Below are 12,315 nucleotides of genomic sequence, written 5' to 3'. Positions count from 1 at the left end.
GCAGGATGTCTAAAAACTACTATTACTGCAAATAAGGATAGTAATAAATTAGGGCTAGAGTAGTTCAATGGCAGAGAGGTTGCCTAGCATAGTGAAGACCTGGGTTACAGCCCAAAATATTAAAGAATTTATATTAATAATTTAATATAAATATGAAATTAAATATTAAAATAATAATTACTACAGTTGTTTGTTGAGCACTCAGTGTCAGGCACTTCGGGTAAAATTCCTCACCTGTATTTTCTAGTCAGAGTAGCCTTATGTATAGCAGTTACCACAAACTTTATCCATAGCATTTATAATCCTCCAGGTATTTTCTCCTTCATAGCAGCCCATAAACTGGAGACATTTTACAGATTAGAAACTAAAGAAAAAGAGCCGGGCGGTGGTGGCGCACGCCTTTAATCCCAGCACTTGGGAGGCAGAGCCAGGCGGATCTCTGTGAGTTCAAGGCCAGCCTGGGCTACCAAGTGAATTCCAGGAAAAGGCGCAAAGCTACACAAAGAAACCCTGTCTCGAAAAACCAAAAAAAGAAAAAAAAAGAAAAAAAAGAAAAAAGAAAAAGAAAAAAAAGAAACTAAGGAAAAGAAAAGGTTTGAGGCCAAAAAGCTGACACCAAATCTCCAAAATAAACAAAAGCTAAGGTTGACAAAGCTAGCAGAAGCTCAGAAAACTCCCATCACAGAGCATAGGCCAGAGGAGTTATTGATACTGCTGAAAGTTGTGTTGTTTCGCTGTGGCAGTCCTGGGGATCAAGCCTGATACATACCAGGCAGGGACAGACTCACTCACCTACATCACCAGCCCAGAGTTCTTGCTCTACAATTACTACCTACAACTACTCTATTTTAAAGCCACCATACATATTTAATCAAGAAACAGAGATTGACATTAAGTGACTTGCAGAGGAGTACAAATGCAATTAAGTAAAAGAAAATGGAGAGGGCTAGAGAGCTAGCTCAGCAGTTAAGAGCCCTTGCAGAGGACCCAGGTTCCATTCCTAGCAACCACAGGGCAGCTCTCAACCACCTTTAACTCCATTTCCAGGGGATCCAATGCCCTCTTTGAGATTTGCAGGCACCAGGCAAGCACATGAAGCACATACATTACATGCACTAACGAGCATAAAATAAAATACATTACACACACATACACAGAGAGAGAGAGAGAGAGAGAGAGAGAGAGAGAGAGAGAGAGAGAGAGAGAGAGAGAGAGAAATAATGTGGACAGAGAGTTAAGTGCATACACTGCCCTTCCAGAGGACCAAGGTTTGGGTCCCAGTTCCCACATCAGGCAGCTCACAATCACCTACCTGTAATCAGGGCTCTAGAGCAGTGGTTCTCAACCTTCCTAATGCTTCCACCCTTTAATACAGTTCTTCATGTAGTGACCCCCAACCATAATATTATTTTTTGTTGCTACTTCATAACTGTTATTTTGCTACTGTTATGAATTGCAGAGTAAATACCTGTGCTTTCTGATGGTCTCAGGTGACCCCTGTGAAGGGGTAGTTTGACCCCCAAGAGGTCACAACCCACATGTTGAGAACCACTGCTCTAGGCAATCAGATGCCCTCTTCTTACCTCCATGTTTACCTGTAATTATCAGGCAGGCAGATACACACATGCATGGTCTCACACACCCCACACTTTTAAAAATTAATAAAAATAGCCAGGCAAAGCCAGGTGGTGGTGGCCCACATTTTTAATTGCAGCACTCAGGGATAAAAGGAGGCAGAAGCAGATTTCTGTGAGTTCAAAGTCAGCCTGGGATGTTACACAGAGTAACTCTGCCCCCCTAAAACAAACAAATAAATAACTAGATTGATTAAGTAAGTAAATAAATAATCTTCAGCTATGCTATGTCCCAGTGCCTATGCTTGGTGTTAAACACTCTGCTCCCCATAAATGTAAATACAGACAGTGATCGAAGTGAAGGAGGAATCATAGTTGCAGTGAAAAAAAAATAGATACAGACCTTGAAAATGAGCCCACCATAGCAACACACACCTGTAATCAGTGTTTAGAGACTCGAGGCAGAAGAATAAGGAATTCAAGGCCATCATCAGATATATGTTGAGATGGAGGCCAGCCTGGACTTCAAGGTTTTTGAAACTTGTCTCAAAAGTAAATAATACCAAGGCCAGGCAGGGTGGCACATACCTTTAATCCCAGGACTAAGTAGCCAGAGGCAGTTATACCTGTGAGTAGGCTAGTCTATATAGAAAGTTATAGGCCCAGCATGGGATGCTGTCTCAAAAAACAAACAAAATAGATACTAAGCATATATAAAGAATGAGGGTGGGAAGTAGACTCAGTGGTACAGTGGTACAGTGAGGCCCTGTATTCAATCCCCAGAATGACCCCACCCACTCACCCACTAACAGTTGGCACCTAGTTCTTGGAATTAGGATACAGTCACCGGTTAAGAGGGATTTTAAAAAAAGAAAACAATCTTTAAAAATTTGTTCAATTCTCAAATTCCATTGTGAGTCGGAATTTTCACATCTTTGTATATTACTGTCTAACGAAGCGTTTTCGCTTCCAAACTAGGGGGTCTATGTGAACATGGTAGTATGCATCTGTACTCTCAGCACTGAGGCTATCAAACCTACACAGGAAGAGTCAGCCTCAAATTTAAAACAAAAAGAACTGAAACGGAAATGTAACCAACACTCAGGGAAAATATTTAAGACATTATCCAAAACAGAAAGATTCCTGAGACGGGCTAGAATTCAAAACATAAATCAGGGAGAAGAGATCAGGAATTTTATCCCAAACTCCTTAAGTCCAGGGAACTTCTGTGGTATTTCTGTATTACTTTCAGAATTTGCCTTGAGTGATTCCTATATTTGTGTGTTAGTCTTCCTAAAATCTTAGCCAAAAAAAGAATACAAATCATTTTCAACCCCACTCCCAAAACATAAGCATGAATCAATCCCCTTAGGTGCTAAGAGTTGACTCCAGGGTCTCCAGTATGCTAAGCAAATGCTCTCCCATTGTAAGACCTCTAGATCCAGAATGTACACTCCAAATACAAGACATAATACTAAAGCCTTTCACAAGGTCAGCTCATCTAAACCAATTTTCTCCTTTTACTCAACCCACCAAAAACAATTTTCTTCCTCTTGACTGCCTTATGCTGAGTCCACCCACAGCAATTTTGCTAGGAAAACCACAGGCCAGAAAGCCAGGAGACAAATGCCACAAGTTTGGTTTTTCACATCCATTATCAGAAATGCCTTTTGATCCTGGCTGGTGGTACATGTCTGGAATCCCAGCATTCTATGGATCTCTGTGAGTTCAAGGCCAGTCTGGTTTACACACAGAGTTCCAGGACAGCCAGAGGTACATAAGAGACCCTGTCTCTAAAGAAAAAAACAATCAAATAAAATGCCTTTTAGTTAAGGGTATAATTCAGTAGTAGAACATAGATTCAACCTCCCCAGAAAAAACGCTCAGAATTTTCTCAGGCGAATTCTATTCTGCTCCGAATGATTCAGGTTCTTTACTCTAAGCCAGTGGTTCTCAACCTTCCTAATGTTGCAACCCTTTAATACAATTCCTCATGTTGTGGTGACCCTCAACCATAAAATTATTTTCATTGCTACTTCATAACTGTAATTTTGCTATTGTTATGAAGCGTAATGTAAATATCTGTGTTATCCAATGGCCTGTGAAATGAAATTCAAATGACCCTGTGAAAGGGTCGTTGGACTCCAGGGTCGAGACCCACAGAAGAGAAGCATTGGATCCGATCTACTGCTGTTGATTACTAAACAACGGAGTGTATATGTACCTAATGCATTCGCAACCGAATGAGTTTTACAAAATCAAAAGCACATTTTTCTAGTCTCAAGCTTACACACAGAGCAAGTAGGGAAACATAAAAAGAAAATTAAAAGGCCAAATGAAGAGTTGCCTGGTAAGGATGCTCAACTCAGGCAGTAGTCAAGAAGGCAAGGCTCTTGAAAACCCAAGACCCATGGGGGGGGGGGGAATCTTTTCACCTTCCAATTCCCAAAGTTAGCTGTCCTGTTTTGACCTTCAGTTGTTTGTGTGCTTATGAACTATCTCCGAAGTAGATGCAAACTCCCTTGATGATGAAACCAGATTTATCTGTCTCAGTGCTACACTGAGACTTGTGCCTTGAAGAAATGCTACCGATGCCCGTCAATGTACCAAACAGAAGGGACAAAGTCAAAAAGAAAAACACGCTTGCAAGCAAACCAGGGGTGGGGAAAGGTAAGGGGCGGCTTAGGCAATGCACATGTCTGAGGGACAGAGAAGCAGCCTCGCAGAAAAACCAACTATCTTCCTTTCGGAGGGACAAGCTCTCCACCACAGTCTGAGCGCTGGGCAGGGGGCGAGGGAATGGAAGCTGACCCCGAAAAACAAAGGCCCTTTCTCGGGACTCGGGGCTCACCAGCCCGGGCCCGCCTCCCTTCACCCATGCTCACCGGCTTGGTGAGGAACCTGTTCAGCTCGCCGCGGCTCTTCTCGTTCTTGTTGGCGATTAGCCTCAGCGGCCCGGCCACCAGCTCCACGGAGAGGTGCTCCATGGTCTCCGGCCGCGCCCACGGGGCCGCGGGGTCGCCGCCGAACAGGTACCAAGGCAAGGAAAGCCACTTAAAGCCGGCTAGCGGGCGCACACGTGGTGAAGGACTCCACAAACGTCATCAACCAGCGGCGGCCACTGCGGCGGCGCTACTACTGCTACGCCCACCTCGGCGGAAGTGCGTCACTGCCGCGCCACGGCTAGTAGGAAGGGAGGCGGAAGTGGCTTTTAGGCTGGCAGGATAACTGATAGACGTGATTTTTTTCAGTGCCTGACCCGACAGAAACAGATTTTCCCAAGGGAGGAGCTTCAGGGGCGTGAGACCTAAGCGCACGGTGACTAACTCTGTATCAGCACAGATCAGATGTGAACGATAAGCAGATTCGTTGTCCAAGATTGTCGCCCGCAGAAAAGTGCATTATTGTGAGAGAACAGCCCGTGACGCAGTCCTTTTTGGTTGTTTTTTATTTTTCGAGACAGGGTTTCTCTGTATCCTGGAACTCGCTCTGTAGGTCAGGCTGGCCTCGAATCCACAGAAATCTGCCAGTCTCCTTCTTCCTAAATGCTGGAATTAAAGGAGTGCACCACTACCGCTCAGCTGCATTCTTACAAATACTGGAAATAGCCGGCCACTGCGGTGCACGCCTTTAGTCGCTGCACTCAGGAAGCAGAGGCAGGCGGATCTCTTGAGTTCGAGGCCAGCCTGGTCTACAGAGTGAATTCTTGGACAGCCAGGGCTGTTACATAGAGAAACCTTGTCTCAAAAAAATCAAGGGCGGGCGGGGGGTGGGGAGGAGGAAGAGAGCAAATAGGGGCCAGAGGGAAGGGATGGCTTAGTGAGAAAAAGCTCTTGTGGCTGATGACCTGAGTTTGTTCTACCGAACCCAAGTCACAGTGGAAGAACCAACTCCACAGAGTTGAATTGTGACTTCCACTTGTACGCCATGGCATATGTGGGCCTTCACACTCGATAATGATGATGATTCAGGAACAAATCATGTAGAGTACACAGAATTTAACTATTAATATGAATGTCATGAACAAGCTAAACAAATGTCAAACAAAATGTCATCTCAAAAGGGCATTTACAGTAAAGAAGCCCAGCACCAACATAGGATAGCTTACAACCATCTGTAACTCCTTCTCCAGGGAATCCAATGACCTCTTCTGGCCTCTCTGGCACACACACACACACACACACACACACACACACAGTTTTCGAGACAGTTTCTCTGTGTATCCCTGGCTGTCCTGGAACTCTCTCTTTAGACCAGGCTGGCCTTGAGTCTCCCGTCTCTGCCTGAATGGTGGGATTAAAGGCGTGGACCACCAATGCCTAGCTCTTTTTTTTTTTTTTAATATTTAATGTCATTAGAATACAATCATACATATAGGCACATAGTATTAAACCTTGTTATCCTTAAATTATTCTCAAACATCTTCTAAAACATAAATCACAAAGTGTGTATATAACTTTTCCCATTAAAATGAAGGTAATTTTTGTGCTTTTGTTAAGATTCCACACAATATGTAAAAACATGAGAACAAATATAAAATGTAAAGAGGAGAAACTACATAAAGCCCAACGGTGGTACACACCGAGGTCTGAGACGCCTTCCTATGCCAAATGCATCCATCACACAGACACAAACACACATGCCTTTCTTACGGTGCAGTCAAATATATGCCACTGCCTTCTTTTCTTCAAAAAATATGTCTTCATTTAATTTTATATGTTTACATATTAATGGATTAAGAAGTACACCATTTAAAATACCTAATAAGCATTATAGCATGGAGGTACATAACATTTTATTTATATACTCCTTTATAAGCATTTTTTAAAATTCTTTCAGGAGGTTTTGTTTGATTTTTGTGGGTTTTTTGTTTTTTTGTTTTTTTTTTTGGTTTGTGTGGGGAGCTTTTTGGTACAACTGATGTATATTGTTGTCACCTTTATCACATGCCTTTTTTAAGGGAGGTAGAACTGTTACGATGGCTCAGCAGATAAAAGGTGCTTTTCCCCCAATTCTGACAACCTAATTTCAATTTTTGAAACCCAAAAAGAACTTAAATAGATACAAATTTATTCTAGTACTTTACAATTTTTTAGCAGGGTAGTGGTGGCACATTCCATTAATTCCAGCACTCTCTAGGCAGAGGCAGGTGGATTTTTGTGAATTCAAGGGCAGTATGGTCTACAGAGCTAGTTCCAGGGCAGCCAGGGCTGTTACACAGAGAAACTTTGTCTTGAAAAACGGCTATTTCTTACAGTCTTAATATTTACAAGTTTCAGCATCTGTCTAGATGTATTCTATCTCTCATTTGGTACCATGTAAGTCTATTTTTTTTTCTTTTTTTTTTTTTTTTCTTTTTTGAGACAGCTTCTGTGTGGCTTTGGAGCCTTTCCTGGAACTCACTCTGTAGCTCAGGCTGGCCTCAAACTCACAGAGATCCACCTGCCTCTGCCTCCCAAGTGCTGGGATTAAAGGTGTGCGCCACCACTGCCCGGTAACATACTCATTCTTTAAACTTTTTTAAAATTTATTTGGGGGGCTGGGAAATTAATCAGTGGTGAAGAGCACTTGCTGCTCTTTCAGAGGATCCAAGTTCCTTTCAGCACACAGGGATCACTCAAAGTACTCTTGACCACTTAACCATGTCTGGAACCTTATTTTTTTCGAGACAGGAACTTAGTATATATCCCTAGGTATCCTGGCACTTGATATGTACACCAGACTGGGCTTAAATTTAGAGATCCACCTGCCTCTGCCTCCCAAATGCTAGGATTAAAAGTGTCCATTGCCAGGCAGTGGTGGCGCACGCCTTTAATCCCAGCACTTGGGAGGCAGAGATCTGTCTGCCACTGCCTCCTGCGTTCTGGGATTAAAAGTGTGCACCACCACCCAGCTCATGAGCAGCTATATAAGTGCTAGAACCCATAACTGAGTCCTCTGCTAGAGCAGTGTCCCAATTTGAAACCTGATAAAGTATCCAAGAGGAAGGGATCTCAATTGAGACTTTACCTCTATTATGATCAGCTGTCAGTAAACCTGTAGGGCCTTTTTTTAGTTAGTGATTGATATTGGAGGGCTTAGCCTATTATGGTGGTCCCAGCCCAAAGCAGACTGTGCAAGACATGAGCAAGCCAGTAAATGGCCTTCATCAGCTCCTGCCTACAGTTTGAGCTCCTGCCCTAACTGCTTTTGATGATGAACAGTTCCATGGAAGTTAGTGAAATAACCCTTTCCTCCCCAATTTGCTCTGGTCATGGTGTTTGACCAATATAATAGTAACCCTAAGACAAGTAAGTACATGCTTTTAACCCTCAAGTCATCTCTCCAGCCCCCATCTTTTAAATATTTTAAATGTAGCATTATCCTGTTTATCCTTCTTACCTCAAAGTCTCTCCTTTTAATATTTATTGGCCATTTAAATTCCAAAGGTCTTCTTCAGTCTGCTGTGTTATTTCCTTTTGAACCAGTACCATCTCTTTGTCATCATTTTCCTTCAGGAATTCATTTACCTGGCTGGTGGTAGGGAATGGCAAGCATTGGAGGATGACCTGCAGCCACCTCTAATTTATGTTGGATATTCAGAGAAGGGGCCAAGCTCTCACGCTACAAAACCAGTTCATTCCTCAAGTTTCTTATCTACCGCAGAATCTTTTAAGTTAGGACTTCCCCCTTTGGACATTTTAGCAGGAAGAGCAATGGGAAAGGCACCATTTTGGAGTCTAGGGACTATTATTACCCACCATTTTGATGAGACTAGAAGGAGGCATCCAGGATGAAACAATGCTTACATCAGTTTTTCTAAATTGACACTTGTTGTGTTGACTGAATTGTATTTGTGAAGACATCTGCAGGAGAGGCAGGGTTAACTGTATCAATATATGACGTGAGAAAGCAGGCAATAGCAACAAAATTTAATGAGCCTGCCCACAGTAAATGAACCAGTTATACTCTCCTCCTAAAACACTTCAAATAGTTCCCCATCTCCCTTGGAATATTATCTATTTAGGAATTATCTAAACACAATAAAAGAAGCATTCTAATAAAAAATAAAACAAGACTTTACATGTTTTTATTATATATGACTGTTACTGAAAGCAAAGTTTATACAAAGTGTTTTATACAGATAAAAAAATCCTTGGCTAGCAAAGCCATTTATGTGCATACATACACACAGACACATACACTCTAGTATTTTACAACATAATAATTATACATATATACAAATATACTATTTAAATTATTTCACAATTTTCCAAAATGAGAGGCAATTATAAAAACAAAAATGAATAGAAAGGTGAATAGTCATTACATTTAAAATGCTACAAAATTATTTTTTAAAATCTGAAGAAGTTATTTCATCCAATATCAAAATTAAGGTTTCAGTATTATATCCCTGTTGCTTTTATCCTTTAATTTTGATAACAACTTTAAATGATTAAAAATAAATATTTTGACCATTAACAGGTAAGTGAATCAGACTGTTGATCTGAGTAAGTCCAATCACGATGACCAGGTAAGTAAAAAAATGTAGATGATCATCTAGTCATCAAAATTGAGACAAAACCTTCACCTAGTTCCTCATTTAAAACACGAGGAATCAAAGCTTCTGTGTAGAAGAAATATCAATGAAACGCCGTGAAATCCAGCAACTCATCTGTAATGGAAGAAAATACTGACATTATAATTGGATTATTTTGTTTTTCAAAACTGGGTTTCTCTGTGTAGCCCTGGCTGTCCTGGAACTCGCTCGGTAGACCAGACTGGCTTCACACTCACAGAGATACACCTGCCTCTGCCTTCAATTGCTGGGATTAAAGGCATGCATCACTATGCACAGGGGGTTTCTGATATGCCCATTTTCTTAAATAATTTATTTTAATGTTATTTTATGTTCATTGGTGTGAAGGTGTCAGATCCCTGGGAACTGGTGTTGTAGACAGTTGTGAGCTGTCATGTGGGTGCTGGGAATTGAACCTGGGTCCCCTGGAAGGGCAGCCAGTGCTCTCAACTGCTGAGCCATCTCTCTAGCCCCATATGCCCATTTTTATAATAAATGTTGGGGTTAAAAAAAAATAGTTTATACACAGTCAATTTGCTAATTACTAATATACTGGTTTTTGCTCCCAAGAATTTAACGAAGTTATAAGAGTTGGAGTGCAGGGGGAAAATCAGTTAAAACCACGAAAATGGAATGAAATGACCCACAACCCACAATATGTCCTATTATGCTGGTCAGGGAGGAACTAATTTTTTTTCCTTTTTGAGACAGGGTTCCGGCCTAGGTTGGCCTGGAACTCACCACATAAACTAGGCTGGGCTCAAACTTGTAGCAATCCTACTGCCTCTAACTTCTGAGTGCTGGAGTATTAGACCTGCCTGCCTGTCCCCTGAAGTTAATCATTCCACAAATTTACATTCTCTTCACAGAGAATAGGAATCATATTTTCAAAGAATATTAAACAGGCTCTTTTTTTTTTTAAACTTTTTTGGAGACAGGTTAGCCTCAAACTTGGTATACCTATCCTTGAACTCCTAACCTTCCTGTCTCTTCCCTAAGTGTTGGGACTGCAGGCATGTGCTACCACATGAAGTTCTTTTCTCCTTTTTTAAAATTAATTAATTTTTTTAGATAGGGTGTCATGCAATTCTGGCTGGCCTGGAACTCAAAAGATCCTGAGTGCTATCATTAAAGATGTGTGTTACATTCCCAGCCGAGGTTAATTTCTTAAAGACAGCAATGCCATTGCATACCTTATACTACACTTTAAAAGTTCTTTAGAATAAGTTAGTCCTCCAAATTGTCTATCATTAAGTCTTGTATTGTAAACTATACAAACAGAAATTTAATTTCATAATAAACTATTAAGTTTCTTTAGAAGATCGCACTAGCAAATCAACTGCTTTCCAAGAACATGGATATTAGAAGATCAGACATAGTAGGGGTTAGAAACCAATGATTCAAACTAAAAAATAATGGGCTAGAAATAGACTGATAACTCAAAAATATTTAAGCCCTTCACATAAGATCTATATTCAAATATGGCTTCTTTCTTAAAATTTTACATTTATTTATTGTGCAGGAGGAGGAGGAGGAGGTGGGGCATGTATTCCATAGCACACGTATCAGGCTCTGGTCATCAGGCTTGGCAGCAAGGGCCTTTACCTAGTGAGCCCTCTTAACAGCACCCAATATGATTTCCATTTAGATTTAATTCAAGCGTAATTCAAAATTGGATTTTGTTTGAGGTGCTTTTGAGACCATCTTACACTATAGCCCAAGCTGCCCTTGAACTTACTATGTAGCTAGGTGGCCTCAAACTTGAACTGATCTTCCTATCTCAGGTTCGCAAGTGCTAGAATCACAGGGATGTACCACCATGTCTAGCTTTAAAATTTGATGTTTGCATTCGATTAATTTTGATGAGAAGCAAACTGAAAAAAACAATGATACATTAAATACTGTAATATTTTTTCCTTCCATAAAAATCTAAAATACAGGAACTGGAGAGATGGCTCACCAGTTAAGAGCATTTACTGCTCTCTTGCAGAGGACTCAAGTTCATTTCCTAGCACTCACACTGGGTGGCTTACAACCAACCACCTATAATTCCAACTCCAGGGGATTACGACACTTCTGGCCTCCAAGGACACTGGCACTCATGTACAAACACAAACACGGACACACAAGCATACACATAAAGATAAAATGAATCTTTTAAAAAAACACAAAATACTTAATTGGCTAAGGTGCTGCAGAAAAAAATTTGTGTATAATGTAAATATTGCTTTATCAACCCACATAAAACAGCTAAAACTGAAGAAGCTGAGGAAACATGACTTCAAACAGTAAAATTTTTACTAAAGTCAATCTTGTCATGTATTTAGATGACAACAGATTTATATCTGTGAACACATTTTCAAGATTTAAAAAAAAAAAAAGTGAGGCTAAGAGCTTCGGCGAGATGGCTCAGTGGTTAAGAGTTTTTGCTAGGTCAGGTGTGGTGGTGTACACCTTTAATCCCAGCTCTCCAGAGGTATAGCCAGAAGAACTGCTGTGAGATGCAGGCCAGCCTGGTCTACACAGTGAGTTCTAGGACAGCCAGGATTACAAAGAGAAACCCTGTCTCAAAAAGAAAAAATTTTCGCTGCTCTTTTAGAAGATGCAGATTGAATTCCTAGAACCACAACTCCAGAGGATCTAACACCCTCTTCTGGCCTCCTGAGGCACCAGGCACACACATGATACACATACATACATGCAGGCAAAATATCCAAATACATTAAAAAGAAAAAAAAGTGAGGCTAGGCATGGTGGCACACTATAATCCCCAACTCAGGGGGCAGAGGCAGGCAGGCAGATCTTTGTGCTCAAGGCCAGGCTGGTCTGCACATCTACACCCAGGACAGATGGCCCTACATAGTGAGACCTGTCTTAGACAGACAGACAGACAGACAGATAGTCAGAGAGGGAGAAACCAGATTACATAATACATTCAGTGGTTATGAAACATTGCTATATGTTTTATTCTTCATCTACAGGAAAATGTTTTAGGCTGGGGTGTAGCTTAGTGGTAGAATAGTTGCCTGGTAAGCACAAGGCATTGAGTTTGATCCCCAGCAATACTGATAACTCATTAATTAAAACACATTTTATTAATGGATTTCAGCAATTAATGACTTATCCACAACCACTAAGCTAAGGAACCAGTCATACTGATCTGGCCGTCACTGGTGACACTAC

At 41.1% G+C, this 12,315-nt stretch overlaps 2 protein-coding genes across 2 annotated transcripts in view; both read right to left on the bottom strand.

Annotated features, from left to right (window-relative positions):
* Nucleotides 1-4,628, bottom strand: part of Mdn1 (midasin AAA ATPase 1) — a 147,124-nt gene extending 142,496 nt beyond the window's left edge. The window contains exon 1 of the mRNA XM_059254075.1: nucleotides 4,460-4,628. Coding sequence (XP_059110058.1) covers nucleotides 4,460-4,561 — 102 coding nt within the window. The 5' untranslated portion in view covers nucleotides 4,562-4,628. The remainder of the gene's footprint in view (nucleotides 1-4,459) is intronic.
* Nucleotides 4,629-8,614: 3,986 nt separating this feature from the next.
* The window catches only part of Casp8ap2 (caspase 8 associated protein 2), a 44,386-nt gene continuing 40,685 nt past the window's right edge, over nucleotides 8,615-12,315 (bottom strand). Inside the window, exon 11 of the mRNA XM_059254074.1 lies at nucleotides 8,615-9,228. The gene's annotated coding sequence lies outside the window, so the exon portion shown is untranslated. The remainder of the gene's footprint in view (nucleotides 9,229-12,315) is intronic.

The sequence above is a fragment of the Peromyscus eremicus genome, chromosome 2 (genome assembly GCF_949786415.1).
Source record: "Peromyscus eremicus chromosome 2, PerEre_H2_v1, whole genome shotgun sequence".
Taxonomy (NCBI): Eukaryota; Metazoa; Chordata; class Mammalia; order Rodentia; family Cricetidae; genus Peromyscus; species Peromyscus eremicus.
The sequence above is the reverse complement of the archived record's forward strand: the minus strand, read 5'-3'. Positions and strand labels throughout refer to the sequence as shown.